The sequence below is a fragment of the Etheostoma spectabile genome, chromosome 17 (assembly GCF_008692095.1).
Source record: "Etheostoma spectabile isolate EspeVRDwgs_2016 chromosome 17, UIUC_Espe_1.0, whole genome shotgun sequence".
Classification (NCBI taxonomy): Eukaryota; Metazoa; Chordata; class Actinopteri; order Perciformes; family Percidae; genus Etheostoma; species Etheostoma spectabile.
In genome coordinates this window covers 21,685,853-21,711,542 of record NC_045749.1, presented here as the reverse complement: position 1 = coordinate 21,711,542, position 25,690 = coordinate 21,685,853, and the positions used below count along the sequence as shown (strand labels likewise).

The following is a 25,690-nucleotide window of genomic DNA, read 5'->3' as shown; positions in this document are numbered from 1 at the left end:
CCAGATAGTTCTCTAACTTGTTTGAGTTTACTGTGCATATTGAATATCGCATTCAATTAATCGCACTCAATATACATGTGTGATCAAACACCAGTGATGTTCAGATCCATTGTACATAAATGCACAGAGGAAGTGGGCATTCAAATTTAACTTTTGTATTATCAGTACTGCATGCATACAGTGTCGTCATCAACCATTTGCAGTGAGAGAGGGCTTGCCAGCTTCACAGGAAGGGGGGGGGGGGGGGGGGGGGGGGAGGGAATAGGAGGCGACAGAGCAGCAGAGGAGGGGCATTACTGGAAATAGGTAGCTAAACAGGTCTAGCTTGCCTTTTCCAGGACATGGTTAGGAAATACTGAAAGAGACACAATGCACCGAGCGTCTAGTCCACACTGTGCACAGCCAGACACACACACACACACACGCACAGACACACACACAGTTGAGACGTAACATACGTACTACATGTACACCCACACACTCATGTAGTGTTTGTGTTGTGATAGTGATAGTGAAATATCCTGACAGTCAATTATTACTTCAGTGTCGTCTCTGTGAGAACATTTGGTCCCCTTATTATTTAACCGCATTTGGTGTTGCAATACCTTGTTTCATAACACAATGACACACGAGGTGGTGGCGCAGTGGATATCACCCATACCTTGGCGTGGGAAATCAGGGTTTGAGTCCCACTGCTATGCATCGACCAATGTGTCCCTGAGTAAGACGCTGAACCCCTAGTTGATCCAGAGGCGTGTGACCTCTGACATTTAGCAAATGTAAGTCACTAAATGACATGTAATGTAATAAAATGGGTATTACCTGTGTAAGCTCGAGAACTAGATAGCCAGATAGCCAGATAGATAGATAGACTTTATTCATTCCAAAGGAAATTTTAGGCATCCAGTAGCAAGATAACCATAATACAACAAACGCATAGACACACATATATCACACATATACAGACATATATCACACATACTGTACATAAGGCAAGGCAGCTTTACTTGTATAGCACATTTCAGCAACAGGGCAATTCAAAATGCTTTACACAAAAACAGTTAAAAAACAAAAAGTTAAAAAATAAAAACAGATAAAACACAAGAACAAACAGTTAAAAATAGGGAGTTTGTTCCAGATATGAGGAGCACAGAAACTGAAAGCTGCTTCACCCCCGTTTAGTTCAGACTCTGGGGACAGAAAGCAGACCTGTCCCAGATGACCTCAGAAGTCTGGGGGGGGGGGGTCATAGTGTAGTAGCAGATCAGAAATGTATTTTGGCCCTAAACCATTGAGTGATTTGTAAACTAGCAAGAGTACTTTGAAATCAATTCTTTGAGGCACTGGAATCCAGTGTAAAGACTTCAGAACTGGAGTGATGTGATCCAGTCTCTTGGTCTTAGTGAGAACTGGAGTGATGTGATCCAGTCTCTTGGTCTTAGTAAGGACTGGAGGGATGTGATCCAGTCTCTTGGTCTTAGTGAGAACTGGAGTGATGTGTTCCAGTCTCTTGGTCTTAGTGAGGACTGGAGGGATGTGATCCAGTCTATTGGTCTTAGTGAGGACTGGAGTGATGTGATCCAGTCTCTTGGTCTTAGTGAGAACTGGAGTGATGTGATCCAGTCTCTTGGTCTTAGTAAGGACTGGAGGGATGTGATCCAGTCTCTTGGTCTTAGTGAGGACTGGAGTGATGTGATCCAGTCTCTTGGTCTTAGTAAGGACTGGAGGGATGTGATCCAGTCTCTTGGTCTTAGTGAGGACTGGAGGGATGTGATCCAGTCTCTTGGTCTTAGTGAGGACTGGAGTGATGTGATCCAGTCTCTTGGTCTTAGTGAGGACTGGAGTGATGTGATCCAGTCTCTTGGTCATAGTGAGAACTGGAGTGATGTGATCCAGTCTCTTGGTCTTAGTAAGGACTGGAGGGATGTGATCCAGTCTCTTGGTCTTAGTGAGGACTGGAGGGATGTGATCCAGTCTCTTGGTCTTAGTGAGGACTGGAGTGATGTGATCCAGTCTCTTGGTCTTAGTGAGGACTGGAGTGATGTGATCCAGTCTCTTGGTCATAGTGAGGTCTGGAGTGATGGGATCCAGTCTCTTGGTCTTAGTGAGGACTGGAGGGATGTGATCCAGTCTATTGGTCTTAGTGAGGACTGGAGTGATGTGATCCAGTCTCTTGGTCTTAGTAAAGACTGGAGTGATGTGATCCAGTCTCTTGGTCTTAGTGAGGACTCGAGCAGCAGCGTTCTGAATCAGCTGCAGCTGTCTGATTGATTTTTTAGGGAGACCTGTAAAGACCCCGTTACAGTAGTCAAGTCTACTGAAGATGAAAGCATGGACCAGTTTTTCCAAATCCTGCTGAGACACAAGTCCTTTAACTCTTGATATGTTCTTTAGGTGATAGTAGGCTGACTTTGTAATTGTTTTAATGTGGCTGTTAAAATTCAGGTCTGAGTCCATGACCACACCAAGATTTCTGGCTTTGTCTGTTGTTTTTAACGTTGTTGTTTGAAGCTGAGCGCAGACTTTTAATCGTTCCTCTTTTGCTCCAACAACTTTACTGTTTGGCTTCAGTCGCACCGCCCTTATCAACCCTGTTTCCACCAACAAGCTTTGATTAACCCTCTGTGCACAACCTGCCCGCTTTAAAAGACAAGACAGACAAAGTTAGCGTCTAGCCGGTGAACACAGTGGAGCATTTAGCAGCTAGCATCTAGCATCTAGGAGACCAAAACTGAGCAAAAAGAAGAGTGAATTGCGTTTGCCAGGTAAAAACAACATCCAATGACAGCTAAGGTTGCTCCACATCTCATTAATGGTAGGGGTAATATGATTGTAATAGTTTGATAACACATAAACCTGGTCAACTTTGTACTTTGTAAGATCATAATATGTCAAACAATGTTGTAAACCTCTCCAGGCTATTGTGTTTTAACCCTCCCATTGTCCTTGGCTCAAATTTAACCCTGTTTAAAAATGTCCATATCAGAAAAATGGCATTCTTTTTAACCAAATTACCACAAAAAAGGATGGATTCCATGCAAATACAATCACTTTCATTGAATTTCAGGTGAAAATTGAAATGGTTTCAAATCAACATCCTGACCAAAACTCATCCACTCTACATACGCTCCTCTGAACTATAAGTCAAAATAATTCATAATTTACACTTCATTAACTCAAATATTAGGTAAAATTCTATACAAATGAGGGTTATTGGCCATGGATAATATAATAATATAATAAAACAATGCGTTGAAAATGTGAAATGTCGAAAAAGTGTGGAAAAAATAAATAAAATAAGTGGTAATCTTTTTGACCCAGGAGGATAACATGAGGGTTAATAGTGCTTTTTCATAACCACCAGTTGGGGCGAAGGTTATTTAAGTTTCTGTTCAGAAAACGGCATGCATGCAAAAACTGTAGATTCAATTGAAACTTCGATAATACAAACGCTGTTTACAAATGAGACCGGTAAATCAAAACCAAAAGCCAGAGAGCAGATTGTTGACATGTATCCTGTGTAGTATGCACTGAGGTTTAATATCAGGTTCATTGTGGTTCATTTCAACGTGACAGGAAGGAAGCTGCATGCAGCGTTGCGCCTCGGGCTCCCAATACGAGAGAAAACAAACGTCTCCAATGTAGCACATCCTGGATTCCTTGGTAATGACGCTTCAGGACACGCCGTTTGTAAAGCACCACGGCGATATCGAACGCAATCATTTTCAAGAAACGAGATTAAAATCAACATCGATTTGCGATGAAAATGTAAACGACACTGATGTAAATATGAAACTGTACAACGCATTTGCAGAGTAGGTATTGTCTGGATGAGTCAGAGCCTGGGGGGGGGGCGGGGGGGGGGGGGGGGGGAGAGTAGATTTTTTTCATTGTCTGTATTGTCTTTAACAGGTGATTGATACTTGTATCTGGCTATATTACCACGAGAACAAAATGATGGGTCAGCTTACATTTTGTAATTTCATTTGGATTAGAAAAGATGAAATTGATTCAATGACTAATTCAGATCCATCTAAATAATTACCACAGTTTATTTAAACTTGACGATCCCATTCAATCATTTCCACTACCAAGAATCACCGAGACCTAACGTCTCAAACGCTGTTAGGCAGTTAGCTCGGGCGCTTATATACATATACATATAATATACAATATATATATATATATATATATATATATATATAATATGTTACACACATATTTTAACACTGCTGTCAGGCGGTTTCAGCTCACTAGAAAATATGACATTTTTGGGCGGGTTGAAAAAATGATAAAGCAGCGTTCCGAGTTAGCATTGTCATTGTTGGCATGGTAACTGACATTTAGCTCAGTCCAGCCTCACAGAGCCACTAGCATGGCTGCAGACTTTTGTTGAACTGTAATTCAAGAATAACTGCTTTATTGTTTTGCAAAATGCACGTTTTAAAAATATCTCGCCAGAAGTTCTAAGTCTAGAAAGTCTTGCCCATGTCAACATCTGCCCTGCTGACGTGCCACTGAGCAACACACCCCACCGGCTGACTCTGAAGATCTAAGATAGACATTTTGACATTCTTGCCACCCAGTATTGAAATCTTGGGGAAATGATCAGTTTCATATGTGTCAGAATTGCACGTCATTTATCTATGGCCATAATGGACCCAAACAACAGGAGATGACATGTCTTAACAAAGGCATGAGGTAGATTATCATCAGTGGTTGCAAACAAAGACATCTGATATAAATTAAAAGGTGAATTGATAAAATTCAATTGCATTGTAACACTAATAAGAGGAATTTCAAAGGGTCATCTGTAGAGAGCTGTTAGGCCAATATGTGCAAAGATTAATAAGAGTAATAAGAGATTCAAATAAATAGTCCTTTAGTAGTTTAGCACTAAAGCACATTTGTCTGCATTTATTAACCCTCGTGCTGTGGGTGGTGATGGTGCAGTGGGTCTGACGCATGCATTTTGTGCGGGAAATCTGGGTTCGATTCCCATTGCGTTACATCAACCAATGTGTCCATGAGCGAAACACTTAACCCTATATATGAGAGGTGTGGGACCTCTCATATATAGCAACTGTAAGTCGCTTTGGATAGGTCAGAAATATGGAAATGACACCTGCAGTGCAAATGACACATGCATTTGGTGTGGGAGATCGGCGTTCGATTCCCACTGCGTTACATCAACCACTGTGTCCATGAGCACGACACTTAACCCCTAGTTGCTCCAGAGGCATGCAACCTCTCACGCATAGCAACTGTAAGCAACTTTGGATATATAAGAAATATGGGACGTCAACATACGTGCCAAAAACGATGGGAAACTGTAAAAAACGTCGTAAAAAGTGACAAAAACAAAGATTAAAAACTTCAAGCACACCGGACGAAAATGTCAAAAACAGAAAAAATGTGACCAAAAACATCTGGAAAAGCTAAAAAAAAAATAGCAACATAAATTTTGAGAAGGACCACGATCGTCGAGAAGACAACACAACGGTTAAATTCTAACACTAACTACATTTTGTATAAAAAGAAGTCACATATTTTTACTTAGCATTAGGTACAAGCCACAATGAATGATTGTTGTATAATTGTTTTGTGCAAGGGGGGGGGGGGTTAGAAGTTGAAAGAGAGCAACATAGTTATTTAAAAGTGTTTTGGCCAAACACTGGCATTGCTCAACAGTACTGACTGTAATTACAGTCACTGCATTTCCTTCATTGCGCAACTGGTGACTTGTCAAACTATTATTATATATTATTAAGATATTTTTCCTCTTTTAACGGTCTGATATTGTTTTACTAATGTTACTTCTGGTTGCTTGCTTTGGGCACCAAATGTAAAATGTGATCCTGAAGAAGACTCAAAGTGACTAAACACTTCTTCATTGCTGAATGGACCTTAAATTGCCCATATTCTGCTCATTTTCAGGTTCATAATTGTATTTAGAGGTTGTACCAGAATAGGGATACATGGTTTAATTCAAAAAAACACCACGTTTTGTCGCACATTGCTGCAGCTCCTCTTTTCCCCCTGTGTGTTGAGCTCTGTGTTTTAGCTCCAGAGTGAGACATCTTACTTCTGTTCTATCTTTGTGGGGAATCACACATGCTCACTACCTAGGTAAGTACTACTAGCCAGTCAGAAGCTGAGTATGAGGGCCCTGACATGTACCTATGTAAGGATACTAGCCAGTCAGAAGCAGAGTTATGAGGCCCTGACAGTACCTAGTAAGGACTACTAGCCAGTCAGGAGCAGAGTATGAGGGCCCTGACAGTACCTAGGTAAGGACTACTAGCCAGTCAGGAGCAGCGTATGAGGGCCCTGACAGTACCTAGGTAAGGACTACTAGCCAGTCAGGAGCAGAGTATGAGGGGCCCTGACAGTACCTAGGTAAGGACTACTAGCCAGTCAGAAGCAGAGTATGAGGGCCCTGACAGTACCTAGGTAAGGACTACTACCAGTCAGGAGCAGAGTATGAGGGCCTGACAGTACCTAGGTAAGGACTACTAGCCATCAGGAGCAGAGTATGAGGGGCCCTGACAGTACCTAGGTAAGGACTACTACCAGTCAGAAGCAGAGTATGAGGGCCCTGACAGTACCTAGGTAAGGACTACTAGCCAGTCAGGAGCAGAGTATGAGGGCCCTGACAGTACCTAGGTAAGGACTACTAGCCAGTCAGGAGCAGAGTATGAGGGCGTATCCTGACAGTAGCTGGGTAAGGAGAAAAAGTCTAAATATCTTATAGCATGACTGAGCATACTTGTTTCTGGTTGGCTGGCTGTCAGGTGTTAAATTAAACACTGTTCTAAATAATTTCTCAGGTTACGTTAAACCACACTCTTATCAAACACATTATATCTCATTTAATCAGCAAATTGAGCAAATCTTGGTTTTTGGTGGTTATATGCAGTAACTTCCAGGAAAGAGCTAGGCTTGCTATTTATTTACTTCCCTTTATGCTAACTAGCTGTCGGCTCTAGCTACATATTCACTGCACAGATGTGAGAATGCTATTGTTTTTTTGGATCTAACTCTTTGTTCGGAAAGCAATACGTGCATTTCCCAAATTGTTACCTTGTTCCTATAACTGGTTATGTCATAAGCATGATAATGCACTCTCAGGTGTCCCAATATAGAAAATAATGCACTTGCCTTCTTCCTCTTATGATAATACATTATATCAGGGCATTTGGTCATGCTTTATCATTTCCACAACTGTTCTGTATGTGAAGATCATGTATCCAGTATAGGAGATAGAGTATATAGAGGTGATAATTAAATGACAAAAAGATGTAGAATAAAACAGATTGTTTAATAAGAACTGATCCTGTAAAAAAGAAATCAAAAGTAGTCATCAAAATATGTACTTTCTTTTAAAACCACAAAGCTTCTGGAGGGCATACAAGTACAAAAACAACATGCTATGATGAGCTAGGCTAGAGTTGACAGTTTGTTCGTTATCAACCATGTGGCTAATCATATTGTCCTCGAGCTCGGCACTCTGTGAGCCTCAGCTGAATGAATGAAACAAAGACAATTGACATCTGTATCTATAAAACATCTTGCAGATGTGCTCTGAGAACTCTGGATTACACATGTGATCACTGTCATGACATAGTCATTACGAAGGAAAGAGCACACTCAATGTCCTTCCTCCCACTTCCTCAATGGAAATTTCAGTACCTTGCCAGTTCTTGAGCGTTTCAGCAAATTATTATTATTGCTTTCACCCCCAAGTGTGCATAACATGTAAGTACAGAGTGCATTTAACAGCAAATATTCTGCTAAAATACGATAAAACAGTACAATATATAAGAATCCTTTCCAAAACAATAAAAAGATTAAATCCGTGATAATAAGATATTATGTTTCTGCTGTACTTTCAAATCCCTAACATCCATTTAACCCTCTGTTTCTACAATTAAAATATCAAACACATTGAATACTATACAGTATGTTCACAGTGAATCCAATGTCACCTGAGAAAGACAAAGAAAGAAAGTAGTACATTCACTTCTGTGGAAATCTAACTTTGGCTTGGAAACCATCGGCGTGTCATTGGTGATCTTTACAACCTAAGGCATGTTTTATCCACGTACAGGTCTTAGGCTGAATCTCATGTCTCTATCTTACCCATACCCCTTACCCCTATCCCTACGTCTTGCGCGTTCACGTGAGAACAAGTGTTGTCCCAATACTTTTTTTGATCGAGGGGTGAGGGGTGGATGGCCCTAGGAACATTAGACAGTGAATGAAAAAAATCAAGGGAGAACGCGAGCTTACTTGAAACCGAGGGGTAGCGATATACATTGTGCAACAGGCAACAATGGCTGCCGCATCGACCAGAGAGACCCATAAACCCCGTTTCAAGGGCCAAGGGGTAGGGGTAAGGGGTAAGATGGAGAAATGGGATTCAGCCTTAGTCTTGCAGTAGCTAGGCGAACTCATGTGAGCTCACTTTTATTGACTAGTCTGGAGAATATCTACCCATAACACCAGCAGTGGGAAACCAACCAGTGAATTAGGGGGAGTGATAAGAATCACATTCCAACTTTACGCCTCTTGAAACACCCCCACCCCAACAGTCCAGAAGTTAAAAGTTGGGGTAAAACCTGAAACAGATTTCCACCAATAGCATTTATTGTGTATAAATATGGTTCTGAAACTGCATATATATAGTGAAGCATATTACTTCTGTTCCATCTTTGTTGGGAGTCGCACATGTGCAGTACCTAGGTAAGGACTACTAGCAAGTCAGGAGCAGAGTATGAGGCCCTGACAGCACCTAGGTAAGGACTACTAGCCAGTCAGAAGCAGAGTATGAGGGCCCTGACAGTACCTAGGTAAGGACTACTAGCCAGTCAGGAGCAGAGTATGAGGGCCCTGACAGTACCTAGATAAGGACTACTAGCCAGTCAGAAGCAGAGTATGAGGGCCCTGACAGTACCTAGGTAAGGACTACCAGCCAGTCAGAAGCAGAGTATGAGGGCCCTGACAGTACCTAGGTAAGGACTACTAGCCAGTCAGGAGCAGAGTATGAGGGCCCTGACAGTACCTAGGTAAGGACTACTAGCCAGTCAGGAGCAGAGTATGAGGGCCCTGACAGTACCTAGGTAAGGACTACTAGCCAGTCAGGAGCAGAGTATGTGGCCCTGACAGTACCTAGGTAAGGACTACTAGCCAGTCAGAAGCAGGAGTATTTTCCTCTCTCAAATTCATCAGGAAACCAAATTTGATTAATCATCTTTAGGAGAATGGTGTCTTTCCAGATTAATAATGGGAAGCAAAGACCAATGGCAGCTTCTCGAGCACAACAGTAGGCCAATCAGGTGTGAGAAGCATTCTTGGGAAGGAACTAGTCCGTAATCAATTGTATCGCCTAGAAACAATGCCTTTGTCTGGTTATAGATTCCAATTGGCCGCCAATAATTTTGCTCATTTGCCCACTGATGTAATAACCCAAGCAAAGGCCTACTGAGAATGCCTGGCTTAGACAGACCAATGTAGTCCTCTGAGCTGCTTCTGATTATTATTATTTATTCATACCAACACTGTCACTCCTTATAGTCACTTTGGCGAGATGCTTTGATCCAGTCAGCCAAAGTCGGAAAGTGGCCTTCGGAGGCCATGCTGTTGCTGGAGTAAGGATTTTGCAGATTTTTAAGAGGCTGGGTGCTTCCACTACCGTCATGCCTCATTGGATCCATGTTGGTGCCGTTGTTCATAGAACGAGGAAGCAAGTTGGTGTAAGTATTTTCTTGGCTTTCCCTGGGGGACTGCATGAGAGGAGCGTGGGTTTCTTGTCCGACTGTGATCTGGGGCTCCTGCTTCAGCTGGAAGCCAGTCTGAGGACCTCCTCCCACCAGGCCCTTCAGAAAATCTTCCCCTTCTAGTCCCCCTAGGAAGGAAAAAGGATGCGACCCACCTCCACCTCCACCTCCACCTTCAGGTACTGACCCGTTAAAGGTGTTCTGGGCTGGATTGAGGTTACTGAAATTGGACCACACAGTCTGGAGTCCCTGGTTCTGGTTGTCTAGATGGTTCTGGGCCCGGGACTCAGACGCATGCTCCTCCCTTTGGTGCTGCAGGTGGAAGACCGACTGGGTCTCCAACTGGCTCAACACAGGGGCCTGGGGGACTGTATCCAAGCACTGCAAGTCCCTCATAGAGAGCTGGGGGAGGGTGTTATTCTCAAAGTTGCTGTGCTCCACTCTGTGGGGGTAACCAGGTCGCCGGTTTGGCTGCTGTTGCCTGCTGCTATTAGGAGGTGGAAGATTACCCATGGCACCAGACTGGTTTATGGTGACTGTATCCATTGAGAGTGCTGGGTTTGGATTTACCCATGAATGGCTGACTGGCACATTAGGAGCCTGTGATGTCATCATTACATTCTGAACCCCTTGTGGGTAGGGCTGGTTGAATACAGAGGGTGGTAGCTGCATGGAAGGCGTGGGCTGATGCCTCAGGTAAACGTTGCCCGGGTCTGGAAAACATATAGTGGCAATTAGTGTGATAGCAGGGTAGTATTATCCTGAACTGGATGGATGTGTTGTAATTGGCTTAACATCTAATCGTTGCTATTTAAGGGGAAACCAAGTCAATGCAGTTACCTTTCCGCATGTGACTCATGGTAGTCTGTGGCACCGCCTTGGGCCTGTTCATAGCCAGACCGGCAAAATGACCCCCTAAAGAAAGACCAGACACCTTTGTTACAATGCATAAATACATACTTACGTACAAAAGACATGCACATGTCATATCAGTAGAGCTGCAAAGATTAATCAATTAGAATAGAAAGCCTTTATTGTCATTATACACAAGTCCAGTACTTGTGCAACGAGACTGAAGCAACCCCTTCACAGTGTTGACACCAAATATAAAATATAAAAATATAAAGTATAGGTAGTGCAGAAAAAAAAGAGAGGGGGGAGACCTGGTGCACAGTCCTGAGAACATGTATACATATATAAAATAGCTTTGCATATACATTATGCGATAAGTAGTTAAGTATTGGTAACAAATAAATATATATTGCACAGTAATTAGTTGTCAACTGTTAAATTAATCACCAACTATTTTGATAATTGAATCGGATTGAGTCATTTTTATGAAAAAAAAGACAAAAACTCATTGATTCCAGCTTCTTAAATGTAAATGTTTCCTAGTTTTTTTTACTCCTCTCCGACAGAAAACTGAATTTCTTTGAGTTGTGAAAAAACAAGACATTGGAGGACGTCTTCTTGGGCTTTGGAAAACAATATTTTTCACCATTTCGGACATTTTATAGACCAAAAAACAAATAGATTAGCCGAGTAAAATAATCCCTAGTTTTAGCCTTGCATATCAGATGGGTTGTACTCTGCATACAGCAGCAAGACTCTTACCTGACAAGCCTGATATCCTCATCAAGTGCTCCCGACTGCGCTTCTTCGCATTGTAGCCGTAAGGATCTAAAGCATAAACAAAATGTTCACACGTATCATTTGAATCCAACTGAGAACGGTGGCCCCAGATCCTGGAGGCTACCATACAGGACACAGAGGAATAATGAGATATTGAGTTAATGACAAAAAGACGGCAATCACTGCTGACCTTTGTCGTCGGGCAGATATCTGAAATCCATCGGCTCGCTGACTTCCTGATCGGAAGGTCGGCGTAATTGCATTTGCACGGTGACCGACTCGGTTATGGAGGTGTTGTAGTAGGACGGCGTCTTGAAGACGATGGCCACTTGGCGATGGACATCGGCCTGGGAGAAGGAGCCTTTGGCCTCCCAGCCGTCGGAGGAGAAGAACCGCACCTCAATGTCATCTGGAGGAAATGGGGAGGATGGGAATTCAGGAATGGAAAACTGAATGAACATGCAAAGAGATGGACACTACGGCTATGAGAAGCAAAATGGATTCCTGGGTAAATGGGATGGAGAGAAAACAGATGCAAGCAATATGAAAACTGAATACTGTAAAATAATGAAATGCCTAGAGAACACTGAAAGTGTGTACCTTTCTGTACTTTGTCACACAGTAAGAAGATCTCATCCCCCCCCTTGACGCTGCCACTGTTCTTGTTGACTCGACAGATCCTCAGCTCTGCTGTGTTCGGGGCCCCTGGTGATGCAGAAACAAGTTGTGAGCATGCAACCTAATCTAACAGACTGCATTCAAGTGAGACAACATGTTTTATAACCAAGAGAGGTAATGTCAGAAGTTGCCTTCACTTGATCTAGTCGACGTCCTGTTGTGGGAAACCAGCTTTAGTGGCTCAGTGTAATAACTTGTTCAATATTGGCCTCAGTTTATAAGACCACATTCAGTTCTCAGTTAAAGTCTCAGCAGACTGAGCCCCATGTCACATGTCTGCTGTCAGAAGAGGAAGTGCTCCATGGTAACGCTGGTACTTGAGGGTTAGTGTGTATAAAGAACTTCCCCTTTCTCAACTAGTTCCCTAAGTGCAACATTAAAAAACAGCATTGAGAGAATATCGGCTACACACACATTCACAAGTCTTGCAACAAACACTGCACAGCAACAGGAGCCTACTGTATTAACTGGTTGTGCAACCACAGCGACTTATGTACAATCTCAATTCTTCCATTATTGATTTATGTCAATTAGTAGGATGTATATACAATTCTAGGTGATTATGTTACATTCCATTGAGTGAAAACTCTGAACCAAGTCTCTCTTATGTGTTTTAATTGGTATCATAAATTTGTCTCATACAGTAATTCTTACACTGTCTTCCTTTCTGCCTCTTTCTTATCTATCTACTCACACACCATCTAAGTGAATGGCGCCATTGTTAGAACATGTATATATCCTTGTGTGTCTCATTAAATCTTGAGAACATTGTGAACTGAGCCATGCTTTGTGTCGCTTTGTTCTCTGAGATCTTGCTAGATGATAGGTTACCAACCACAATTTCTTTTTTAGATTGTTTCATAACAATAGGAGACAGGACATGATTAGAGCCAAATAGCCGCAGCTTTAATTAACGTTATATCATCAACAGCTCTTGAACTCCACTATCAATTCAACCCTAAGGCAGACACGCCTAACCTCAGGAAACCTGGATTCCCGTATGTACAATTATTAGGCTAAGTTGTTATGCTATCGACACATGAAATTGAACATGACGTCATGACTCACTGTTGTCGTAGATGGGGTTGGTGACGATGGGGTTGAGCGGTCGGGTGCAGTGGCCGTTGTCGTCCTGCAGGTAGACCTGGATACACAGGCGAACCACGTTCAAGTCGTACTCCTCGGTCTGCAGCAGCTGCTCGCGGGGCACTGAGGTCACAAAAACAACGACGAATGGGGGTCAGTATCACAGCTACGTAGGTGGGGTACAGCACTGATGTGGGACAAACAACAAGCCATGGAAACAAGGTGCTTACTCCAATAAAAAGTGATGTAAGTACTATCAGCTAAATGTACTTCACCATGCATGCGTCACAATTAAAAACACGTATAATGCAATTATGTGGCCCTTTTATACAATTATAAGCTATATTATTGGGTTATCATTCATGCATTAATGTTCAAGTAGAATTTTACAATTGGAATTAGTTGAAATGGAGCTATTTGAAATGATTTATATAGGTAGAAAATACAAACTGTACAATATTTCCTTTTGAATTGTACTGGAGTACAGTATGTGTATTACAGTTTGTATTTAGGTGCAGTAGCTGATTATATGTACTTAGTTACATTCCACCTGTCTGTCTTTGAGATTTCTGCAGCAACTAACATTTAAAAAAAAAAGAACTTATTTTTCCAGAAACAATGTTCTGGTTACTCTGCATAATGCACAGATTTAATTTTACTTTCTACTTAGAAAATAGTCCCTTTGAAAACCATTATAGCACACATAGTTGGTGGAACTGTCCATACAGACAGACAGACAGACAGACAGACAGACAGACAGACAGACAGATAGACAGATAGATAGAAAGAGAGAGAGAGAGCAAGAGAGAGAGAGAGAGCTCATCTATGAGGTTTTCATGCTTGACACATCTGTAGGTTGTCACCAAAACCTCAAATTTGGATCAACATAAACACGTCACAGAAATGCTTTTTCAAGCGTCCACAGCCTACACTCTCATCTGCACACACACACACACACACACACACATATACATATATATATATATATATATATATATACACAATGCAAGAATCACACATACCGCCCTCAGAGGCAACACACAAACACACACCTAGCAGAATTAGCTTTTTACTGAGAGATGCCCACACGCCGCCACCCACCCACCCACACACAAGCAGGCATGCACGTACACATACACACAGACTACGTCTCACTATCTTTGTGAGGACCTGCCATTGACATTATGCATTCCATAGCCCCTTACCCAAACCTTACCCATTACAACTAAATGGCTAACCTTAACCCTTACCCTCAGCCTAACCATAACCTAATTCTAACCCTAATCATAAAACCAAGTCTTAACCCTCAAACAGCCCTTTAAAGTAATGGGTCGATCCCACAAAGCTGCCCAGACCCCACAACTATACTGGATTTCCGGGTTTTGGACCCCGCGAATGTAGTTAAACGAGAACACACACACACACACACACACACACACACACACACACACACACACACACACACACACACACACACACACACACACACACACACACACGACTTTCACATCTGCCTACTTTCTCTTCCTCCATCTCTCAATTTCTATCTTTCGCGCTCATGCCGAGGCCATGCCCGCCTACAATTTGTCACTACGGTGACGCTCAGCGACGTCACCTCAGGGTGGAAAGGAGTGTATGCGTGTGTCTGTGATGTGTGTGAGTGTCTGCACAACAAAGAAGCTTGAGATGAGACTCCCTGCACGAGTGACCATGAGGGCTCCTGACGTGTGTGAAAGTGGGGGAGACAAGTCAAAACTCGAGTCTTAAAACTTTTTGAGTCCCTTACAATGTGAAACACTTTCAACAAAAGTGCAGTGCAGTGGAGTTACACGAGATGTAGGGAAACTCCTCATCCTTAATGAATGTGTCACTGGACATGCTCAGTGAAAAACAGCCAGCTAAGTATTTTGCCTGCTCTGTCTCTGCATGCGCTGCTGGCACCAGCCATTACTCTGCTTAAGGCTCAAGTCCAAGTGAAGTGGATTTTGCTCAGTCAGAAGTCCTCCAATGTGGGATTTGACTCTGATGCAGCATCTATGCAATTACCAAGCAGAGAAAAAAGGGGTCTCTCCAAGTGTCTGTCTGGAGCTATTCCCTACATCAGTGGTTCCCAAACCTTTCCAGCTAAAGACCCAAAAGAGAAATTTGGTGTCTCCCCGGGACCCGAATTTACAAAAATACACCATGAATCATTGTAACATCTACACTTTTAAACTGTGGACAAAAGACGGAACAAACCATGAATTTAAATGTATATGAAGTATATTTATTCCATGATAAAAGTAAACAAAAACAGAAAAGGGGTTTATTCTCCTTTCTGTGTCTCGCCTTTCTCAATTCATTTTCTTATCCCCTCCTATATGCATCTTACTCTGCCATTTGGCAACCCAATAAAAATGGGTCTGCGACCCATTTTGGGTCCCGACCCTAAGTTTGGGAAACATTGCCCTACATCTTGAGCATTTTTGGTGATTCAATGATACAACGAGCATGTAACCACCAGACTAGAGTTGGTCTGACATGGAGCTTCAAGATTCTGATATTCAGTATCGTCAAAACATGTCCGCCTGTGTCTAACTTTCACAACAATGTTTTATGTTGGAGGGTTTACAACATTCAGTCTGTCTGACCTGCTTTATATCAAATGCAGCTTTGTTTGGATACAGCCATACACAAATAGTTTGACATTTTGGCAAATATATTTGCAGACTGTCAGGTGGGAAGACCAAACCCATAACAAAACTGCATTTGATCCCTAAAGCAATATTTGTTTTCTAATAAAGAGGACGTGGTGCTTACAACATATTATTTATGGTGCCTTTTAACGCCAAATGTGTACCGCTCAACATTTATTTTGACATCACAATCTAATTAAAGTCCAATCAGTCACCTAGTTCTTAGGAGTCACTTTCTTTAATTCAACATAAACAATATGGCACTTTTGTCTGGGGTGCTGTCGAGCTATTTCATTAATATAACAAACTGTTATGGCAGAACATAACAGGTGATTAATGTCTTAGAAAGACATTTTGAGTCTGTTTTGTTGACATTGCCTATACTATATGGAACATACAGCACTACGTGGCATGGCATGTGCAGGTATGTGTGCTCACTGAGCGGAGGTTTTAGTGTTAGTTTGAACGATGACAAAAACAACAGTGACAGTACAGTTCTGCTCTACTTCAGCTTTCTGTTTGGTCATCAGGTTTGTCTGCTGTAGGTGGCAGAGACAGACACAGTGGAGAAAGCGAAGGAGGGAGATATGAACACTTGCTCGTGTATGAAAGCGGAACTGTTGTAGCAAATACTGATGGAACACACAACGCTGGTCTGTGCGTGTGTGTGTGTGAGGGTTTGAAGGAGGCAGATGCTGGACAGGTGCATTAAAGTGGGTTAGAGGTAAAAGTCGCGGTGGTGGAAAGAAAACTGGGCTGCACGACGCCGCATCTGCAGACACACCGGGTCATTGGCTGCGGTTGGTGATGGAGACTGTGACGGTGGGGGAATCGGAGGGACGGGGAGGGGGGGGGGGGTGTTGTGGGTTGGAGGGGTGTGGTAGTGGGGTGCGGGGTAAGAGTTAGTCTCGTGGTTAGTTCGAATGTGGGAGCACAATGTGAGAGTGAGAAAGAATGGGAGGCAGGTGCCAAGCTGTCACCACAAACAGTGTCTCCACTGCATGACTCACAATTTCATCAGGTTTGTATCACTCAGCTTATGTGTCTCCTTAATAAAATATTAAAATTTCACATATACTGTATAAATACTGTATATATATACATACATGTGTCCCTTCACTGTACAATAAAGCTATGCTGTGTTTAAGACGTTAGAGGTCCACAAACAGGTCGGTTTTCCTCTGATTATAGTGGATACAATAATGTAAGTATGCCGGCAATGGCAAAATATAGAAAAAGTAAAAAGCCAATGGAAAAACAGTTTGTGGGAAACCCCTTTCCTAACAAAACATAGAGATTTTTTTGGAAGAAACCCTTTGGGAAAATCACAAAACATCTGCCAATGTATTGACATTACTCTCCTCCATGCCCTGTTTCGGAGAAAACAATTCTCTCTTTTTTCCGTCGGCTGCAGCGGGGGATTTTTTTAGCATGGGGAATTTTTTTCCAAAAAGGGTTTTCCCTGTGAAAAAGTAAAGACTTGTGTTTGTGGGGAAAGAAGAGGAAGAATGAACTCAAACTTGTGCGCAAACTGCATCAACTGAACTCATTTTGTGAAAGGCTGCCACACGTCTAACCCTGAATCATTTATTTCGACAAGAAAACACTTACAAGGTACACACACACACTCACAAACACAAACACAAACACAAACACAAACACACACACACACACCAACACACACACACACACACACACACACACACACACACACACACACACACACACACACACACACACTTCTGTGTCATCACTACTTCAGTTGAGGTGAGCTTTTACGCAAAAAGACTCCGTAATCTCATGATTTTCTATTCAACTGTAGCCCAAACAACATTTCTCATGCATGAAATGAGGTGCGGTGTGTGTGTAAGTGTGTAAGGTGGTTGGGGTGATAGCAGTGTGAGGGGCATATCCCCCCCCCCCCCGACACAGGAAGCAGCTGAGTTTCAAAGCAGAAGTGAGCTGTCGCGAGGGGAAGGTTTGAGCCATCCAGCTGCCCATCTGTGGCAATACATTTAATCTGTGTCCGTGGGGTTGCCATGGCTACTAGCAATCTGACCAGTAACGACAATGGTCATGCAACACCCATATCTATATCTATATCAGTAACTGCTCTGTTAACCCTTGTGTTGTCCTCGGGTCAACTTGACAAAGTGGTTTATATCAGTAATATTAGATTTCTTTCAACCAAATAGCCCCAAAATAACATGGATGATTCCATACAACATTCTTCAGGTAAAATTAATGATAACCTTCATTGAATATTTTTGGGTGTTTTATTTAATCTTATAGCATTTGAATTCTTTTTCGAACCAGTATCCGGACTAAACTTTCACATCTACCCATCTGTGATCCTCTGAACATCCTCTGATCTTAACTATCAGTCAAAATAATTCATCATTTCTGCCTTTTTAACTAAAAACGTATGTGTAATTCGATACAAATGAGGTTTGTTGACCCTGAATTCCAAGAATAAGTGTAAAACCTGTTATTAAACCAGCTCAGGTTTTTTAAAAAGTGCCAAAAGCTGGAAAAAAATGACAAAAACATCGGAAAAGCACAAAAAAAAACCTTGACCTGGAAGGACAAGTTCATGGTTATCGGGAAGACAACACGAGGGTTAAGGAAGTGCTCATTAAAAGGTGTATTTAGGTTGTCTATTTATACAAATATTCCCTTGTTCCAGGACTCAAACAATAAAATATCTTGAAAGGCAGCAGTTGGTCCATTTGTGTAGTCTGACATCACCGCTAAAGAGACTACAAGTTTTTCAAGTCCTCAACTTCAATGGCCTACATTTGTTCCGTGACTGGAAAGCCAGCAAGCAGGTATGAGAAAAGAGATTTGCTCATATATGGCGAAGCTCAGTAGACAGAGGACGTCACTGAAAATGTCAGCTAGTGTTAGGGGGTATGCATCCCAGGTAACCAATCGGCTTCACACTTTCCTATTTTTGTTAAGTCACTTGCCCTTTAAGTCATTGGGAAGCTTGGGCTTCACAGGATTTGAAGTGAAAGCAAAGTACCAGGTATGAACTCTTTTGCATACACAAAAAAGTCATAAATCAATGTCAAATATGTGCAGAAATCTGGTTAATTCAAGTGCTTTCAAGCCACCACTTATTGTCACATGCAAACACAAAAACTACATGCATGTACTGTATGTCTACATCAAACCTGCTCAAAACCCCTCCATGCTGTTCCAGACCTGTAAACAACCCTACCCTACTTTTATCATTATCTCTGAGAGCTGGGGGAACCCCCTCGGCCCACCCTCCCCCTTTTAATGAATCCTGCATTCCCAGCTCTCACGTGGCATCCTGCACTGGGCTGAGTTGAGCAACTAGTGACTAAGAATGGGGAAGTAGCTCAACGCCTGTTTGTACACGAGAAGCGCGGTGCTGTCTGTCTGCAGCCGGGGAGGGACGCAGAATGAAAGCGCGTTGAGGAAATGGCCTGATTGTAGACACTGCGGTGGCAAGAGAGCGGATTTCGCACTTGATGTTAGGAAAATCATCTCCGCTGCCTGAGAACTCGGTCGATCGGCGCTTGAAAACAATTCTTTTGAACTGTTTTGCTGTAACAGCAGCAGCATCAACAACAGTAACGGCAACCTGCAGTAATGAGAACAGCAACTGTACTCACTAAAATACAATGACAATTACTTTGTCCACTGCTCATACGAGTCTGAATGATATATTAATAAATAGTCGGCTGATATTGGCTTAATGGAGATATATTGATATTAGCACATAAAGTATACTGGCAGATCATCACTGTTTTACAGGCTTCATATATACAGTATATACTGAATATATGAAGCCTGTAAAATGTGGATGAGTATATACTGTATGATATATATATATATATATATATATATATATATATATATATATTTGACATGTGCTTTTGTTTATTACTGTTTAATAACAAGTACATTTAATAATTAACAAGCTTCCTTAAAAAGAGAAGAGCCATAAACTTAGCAAATAGACTGTTCTCCACACAGTTCCACTAACATTGGCCACCATATGTTCCTGGCCATACCAGGACTATAAAGCTGCAACAGTGACCCCCCCCCCCCCCCCGAAGTCTCTTTTATATAGACCTTAGTGGTCCCCTAATACTGGATCTGAAGTCTCTTTCCCAAAATTCAGCCTTGGTGCAGAATTACAACCACTAGAGCTTAGGCCCCGTATGACCTCATAAGGGGAAGATTCCAGATCGGCCCATCTGAGCTTTCATTTTCTCAAAGGCAGAGCAGGATACCCAGGGCTCGGTTTACACCTATCACCATTTCTAGCCACTGGGGGACCATATGCAGGCTGGGGGAATTCATAATATTGTTAAAAAACCTCATAAAGTAAAATTCTCATGCCATCGGACCTTTAACTGTAATATATCACGTAATATAATGTTTGTGTTTATAAACTGTTTTTCTTAAGGTGTTACCAATATCAATTTGGACCCTTAAAGTCCAGTATCAGGTTCTAAAGCTAACACAGGTGTGTTGAAACCCATGTTGTCATTCAGTGTGGTGAAGAGATAAAATCATAAACAGACATGATAATATTAATATTGGAAGCAGCGGGACTCACCATTGAAGGGGTTGATCCCTCTGGTCATCCTCTGTACGATCGCATCTTTCACTTCCCTCCTTCTCACACACTGGATACCCAGATTCTGGAATCTGTATGAATAATAATAATAACAATATTAATAATACAACAGCGCCGTGAGAAAGTGACACACATCAGCGAAGTAGGATTTCAAACTAGAATGCCGTTTGACCCAAATGTGTCGGAGTAGTTTGATGTATCTACACTGAAGGGCTGAAAGTCAAACTTGATTTGAATTTACTACACAGGGCCTTGAATGATTTGCAAATTACACACACACACCAACAGACACTGACTCACTCAAACTCACACACACGCATGCTCGAGTACACACAACCTCTGTTTTCTCTCCGACATGCAGCAAAAGTGGGTGATGTCACTTGGGGAATTCCCATATTGCCATCCTCTTCGCAGACATGGTTCGACGAATAAGCAGTGTGTTTGTGTGTTTATGTGTGTGTGTGTGTGTGTGTGTGTGTGTGTGTGTGTGTGTGTGTGTGTGTGGTGTGTGTGTGTGTGTTTCTCCTCCTGTATCTGAGAGGTCAGCGTTTTACTCTTGATGCGTTTTGAAACTGCCAAGTGAAACGTGAAATAATAATAGTTAATAAAAGTTAATAGAGAGCAAATTGATTATGTTGTGGTGTGTGTGTGTGTGTGTGTGTGTGTGTGTGTGTGTACACATCAAAAAGGGTGTGTTTACTTGTTTTGATGACAGCATGCTGATTAAGACTGAGACTTTCTCGATAATTACTACTGATAGATAGATGGATGGATGGATGGATGGATGGATGGATGGATGGATAGATATTGATCCCAATAAAATGGGACATTTCAGTGTTACAGCAGCAAAATCAGTCACACAGCACAGAATATGAATATAAATGAAATACTAGGATACGCTATACATATAAACAATATACATGAAATAATAATAGGATGAAATACAAGAACAAATATTTGAATATATGTCCAAAAAGGTTCAACTGCAACTACTGATGACAACAGCGACAGGGGAGTCAATGAGTGCTGTCGGACGGAGGTGACTGTGGGGGTGGGGTGGGGTGGGGTGGGGGGGGGGAACTCACGCGATCACCCTGCGGTCGGGACCAAACTCGGACTCGTAGAATCCGTCTTTGCAGTCCTTGCCCACCAGGTCGTGGGGATGCGGTCGGTACGGCTCGCTCTTCGTCACCAAGAAAACTCGCACTTTCCCTTTACCGCAGTAATTCAGGATCTGGGGGGGGGGGGGGGGGGGGGGGGGGGACAGGATCATTTAAAGGGTTAGGGCTGATCGGTTGTGGAGTAGAAAACAAGTCATATTCATAGTTATTTGGTCAGTATTGAATTCCCGATTACCTTAAACTGTAAAATGAATACTTTTCCCATTTGAACTTTGTTTTTTTCATTCAGAACACGAGACAAAGTAAGAGTTTATTTACAATGTGCAAAATAATCGTTTTTCTCCATTAATCAGTTTTTGTGACCAATAGAAAATGTTATCACGATTAAAATGTTGATTAATTACACAGCTCTATTTAAAAAGGAATGCAAACATCTGTAGAAAGACACATGCAGATACACATTAGAGAACGTTCCCCTAACAATCCCCTAACGTTCCCCTAACATTGCAACATTTAGAGAACGTTACCCTAACGTTCCCCTAACGTTGCAACATTTAGAGAACATTCCCCTAACGATACAACCTTTAGAGAACGTAACCCTAACATCCCCCTAACGTTGCAACCGTAAGAGAACATTCCCCCAACGTTGCCCTAACGTTGCAATATTTAGAGAACGTAACCCTAACATCCCCCTAACGTTGCAACCTTTAGAGAACGTTCCCCTAACATTCCCCTAACGTTGAAACATTTAGCGATTGTTCCCCTAACGTTCCCCTAACGTTGCAACATTTAGAGAATGTTCCCCTAACGTTCCCCTAACGTTGCAACATTTAGCGATCGTTTCCCTAACGTTCCCCTGACATTCCCCTAACGTTGTAACATTTAGCAATCGTTCCTCTAACGGTGCAACCTTTAGAGAATGTTCCCCTAACGTTCCCCTAACGTTGCAACATTTAGCGATCGTTTCCCTAACGTTCCCCTGACATTCCCCTAACGTTGTAACATTTAGCAATCGTTCCTCTAACGGTGCAACCTTTAGAGAATGTTCCCCTAACGTTCCCCATATGTTGCAACGTCCATAAAAAAATGCAGTTGTGCAAAGAAGACAGCTTAACTAGGTGTATTTTTCTATAATACCAATAAGCCAAATGTGCTCCATATGTGTTTTTATGGAAGTCTTTGGCGTTGAGGAGATGTGAGTCCAGCTGACTGACCTGCAGACTGGGGTAGGTCCTGTTGTTGTCAGAGCTCTTCTCCCCGGGGATGCTCCCGGCCGAGCGACCCTCACACTTGTACCTGAAGCGCATTCCCCTCTGCTTGGGCTGCTCGAAGATCTGGATCGCCGGCTCAGCCACTGGAGAGCCCGGATAGAAGAAAGAAGTCGATTAACGGACGTAGAGCGATGGGATGGAGATGGAGATGGATTCAGATTCAAACTGAGACTACAAGTTTTAAAAAAACACAGCTGCAGATTTAGCCCAATCACACCTATAGACAGCACTTATTTTCTTTAAAAGACTTCAATTCTCATATAATATTTTTGACTGCATCACAAACGCTACTCCTTTCTTCTGTGAGTTTTAAACATGGACTGTTTAGAATATGTTTTAACCCTCATGTTGTCCTCGGGTCAAACTGACCCGTTTTCCTATATCAATGTTCTTATTAATTCCCCAAAATAACATGATTGATTCCTCACAACGCTCTTCGCCAAGTACAAATCTCTACTTTCATTAATTCTGGGGCGTCTTATTCAATTTTACAAGTGTTTTTGAAATAGTATTGAGTAAAAGTTGACATATTCCAGTCTGTGATTATCCATCAACATCCATTCCTTTAATTTTAGTCTATATAATTCCTAATTTCTGCTTTTCTAACTCAAACATTAGGTATAATTTCCTATAAATCAGGTTTATTGACTATAAATTAGTCAAGAAAAAAAACTGTAAAACTAAAGTTAATAAGTTAGGGTTATAAAGTGTTGGATACTTCAAAAAAAGTGACAAACATTGAAAAAACCGTCAAAAGTGTTGAAAAAAGGGACAAAAAGGTAAGAAAAGTTAAAAAAAATAGATAAAAAACGTCAACAAAAGTGATGATTTTCAATTTTGAAGGTATTCCGTGACCATGTACTTGAAAATCGAAACTTTTTCTGATGTTTTTGTCTCTTTTAAAGACACTTTTGTCTCTTTTTCAATCTTTCTGCCTTTTTTTGGTAACATTTAACACTTCTTTTCACTATCATGTATAAACACCACTAACACCAAGTTATTACAAGTTTTACATTTACTAAAGTTTTGGAAATGTTTGGGTCAATAAACCTCATGTGTAGCAACTTATACCTAATTCCTCAGTTAAAAAAACTGAAATTATGAATTATTTAGACTCATATTAAATGAAGGATATTACAGAAGGGTATATGTCAACGTTCAGTCTGGTTTTAAAACTTACTTTTGTTTTTCAAATCCATTTTTTTTCTTTTTATGTAAAACAGCCAAATGTCAATGAAGGTAGAGATCCTATCTTTTTTTGTACATATATACACATACTTATACTGTATACATACAGTATATGCATATACAGTATATACATCCAGTACATACATACACACACACACACACATATATATACTGTGTATATACACTGAGAATATATATATACACATATATATATATATATATATATACATATATATATATATTATATATATATATGTTTTTGTACTACCAATTTGTTTTGTTTTGTCATGGTTCATGTGTGCAAAAAACATTACAATTTGTGAAAAAAAGTCGTGGCAGAGAATCGTGATATCAATTCTAAGCTTTAAAAAAAAAAAAATCAGATTCATATTTGTCCCTGAATCGTGCAGCCCTGGGCTGCAAATTATTAGTAGTCAAACTTCATCCAATTCTGCACTCAAAACAAAAGCATAAAAGGACATTTGTCAGTACTACTTTGACCTTTTTGCAAGAAACTAAAAGTTGCAACACATGATGCCTGTGAGAGAGGAACTAAAACCGATCCGGGGACGGTGTGTATCGTTTCCAGTATCGTTCTTCGCATCGATCATTGCTCAAACGCAGCCTGTTAAGTAGACCAAGAAACACGTCCAGTTACTTTTCTTGAATTTAAAAAAAAAGAAAGTAGCCCACGTTTGCCAAAGAAGTGGCTGGGCCATGTCCTGCCTTCCTCATTTTGCAGCAGAAGACGCTCGCGACGCAGAAGTGAGAAATGACGTAGCTCACACGCACAGACATATGGGCATATAAATATGTCTGAGCTTCGCAATATCTCAGTTTTATAACACAATAGCCCATATAAAGGCATACCCAGCAACCCGTACAAGAACGTCTGCCTCACACACACACACACACACACACAACACACACACACACACACACACACACACACACACACACACACACACACCACACACAGTGCTTACCAATACAACTAAATGAGGAAGTGAAAGACACTGCAATGCATGGTTGTGTGGCACTTTAGAAGTTTTGACTTGTGGAGACAGGCAGCAAAATTTGACACAAGAAGCATTAAAAGGTACTTACTTAGGTGTGGATCGTCCCCACGCATGGACATAAGAACTGAGGACGGAAATGGGACATATAGGAAGAAATTAGGCAATGGTGTATGCAAATTGGAGACGATTGATGCGATTGTCGTAATAACATAACATAACATGATAAAGCTCATTCTGTGAATGCTGACACTCCACTGTCAATCACAAGGAAGACGTTTCCCCTTTGTTGCTGAACAGCTTTATAATAATAATAACTAGTGCCAAATATTATTTAACTTAAGAATTAAGCATTTGTGTTGCTATACATTTAGGCTTAAGATGTTTCTATAGACACAACATACGCCTGCACTACATGTTCTTGAACATCACAGTTAGCAACCTCTTATTCTGCGCTTTACCACCACTACTACTATTATTATTATGATGAGTATTATTATTATACAGTGAATAAAGGTGTTGTTACTCACCATCCATGATGCACACACTCTCACTCGTTTCACAGGTTCTTGTCTTATGGAGAACCTCGAGCTAAATGAGTGACAGTGGACAGAAAAAGTAATGTT

At 41.5% G+C, this 25,690-nt stretch overlaps 1 protein-coding gene across 1 annotated transcript; it reads right to left on the bottom strand.

Moving 5' to 3' along the window:
- Positions 1-9,204: 9,204 nt before the first annotated feature.
- Positions 9,205-25,690, bottom strand: rel (v-rel avian reticuloendotheliosis viral oncogene homolog). The gene is made up of 11 exons (XM_032542138.1): positions 25,595-25,690; positions 25,156-25,191; positions 22,804-22,943; positions 21,554-21,702; positions 20,448-20,539; positions 13,158-13,298; positions 12,012-12,116; positions 11,602-11,820; positions 11,394-11,459; positions 10,620-10,694; positions 9,205-10,492 (listed from the first exon to the last, which is right to left on the bottom strand). The coding sequence occupies exons 1-11, from the start codon at positions 25,599-25,601 to the stop codon at positions 9,564-9,566; spliced, it is 1,959 nt and encodes a 652-aa protein (XP_032398029.1). The 5' UTR covers positions 25,602-25,690; the 3' UTR covers positions 9,205-9,563.

Bases quoted from the DNA above. Each gene is read 5' to 3' on its own strand.
- rel (XM_032542138.1), bottom strand. The intron at 22,944-25,155 runs GTAAGTACCTTT...CGGGCTCTCCAG, and splicing joins TGGGGACGATCCACACCTAA to TGGCTGAGCCGGCGATCCAG. The intron at 20,540-21,553 runs GTGAGTTCCCCC...TTATTCATACAG, and splicing joins CCCGACCGCAGGGTGATCGC to ATTCCAGAATCTGGGTATCC.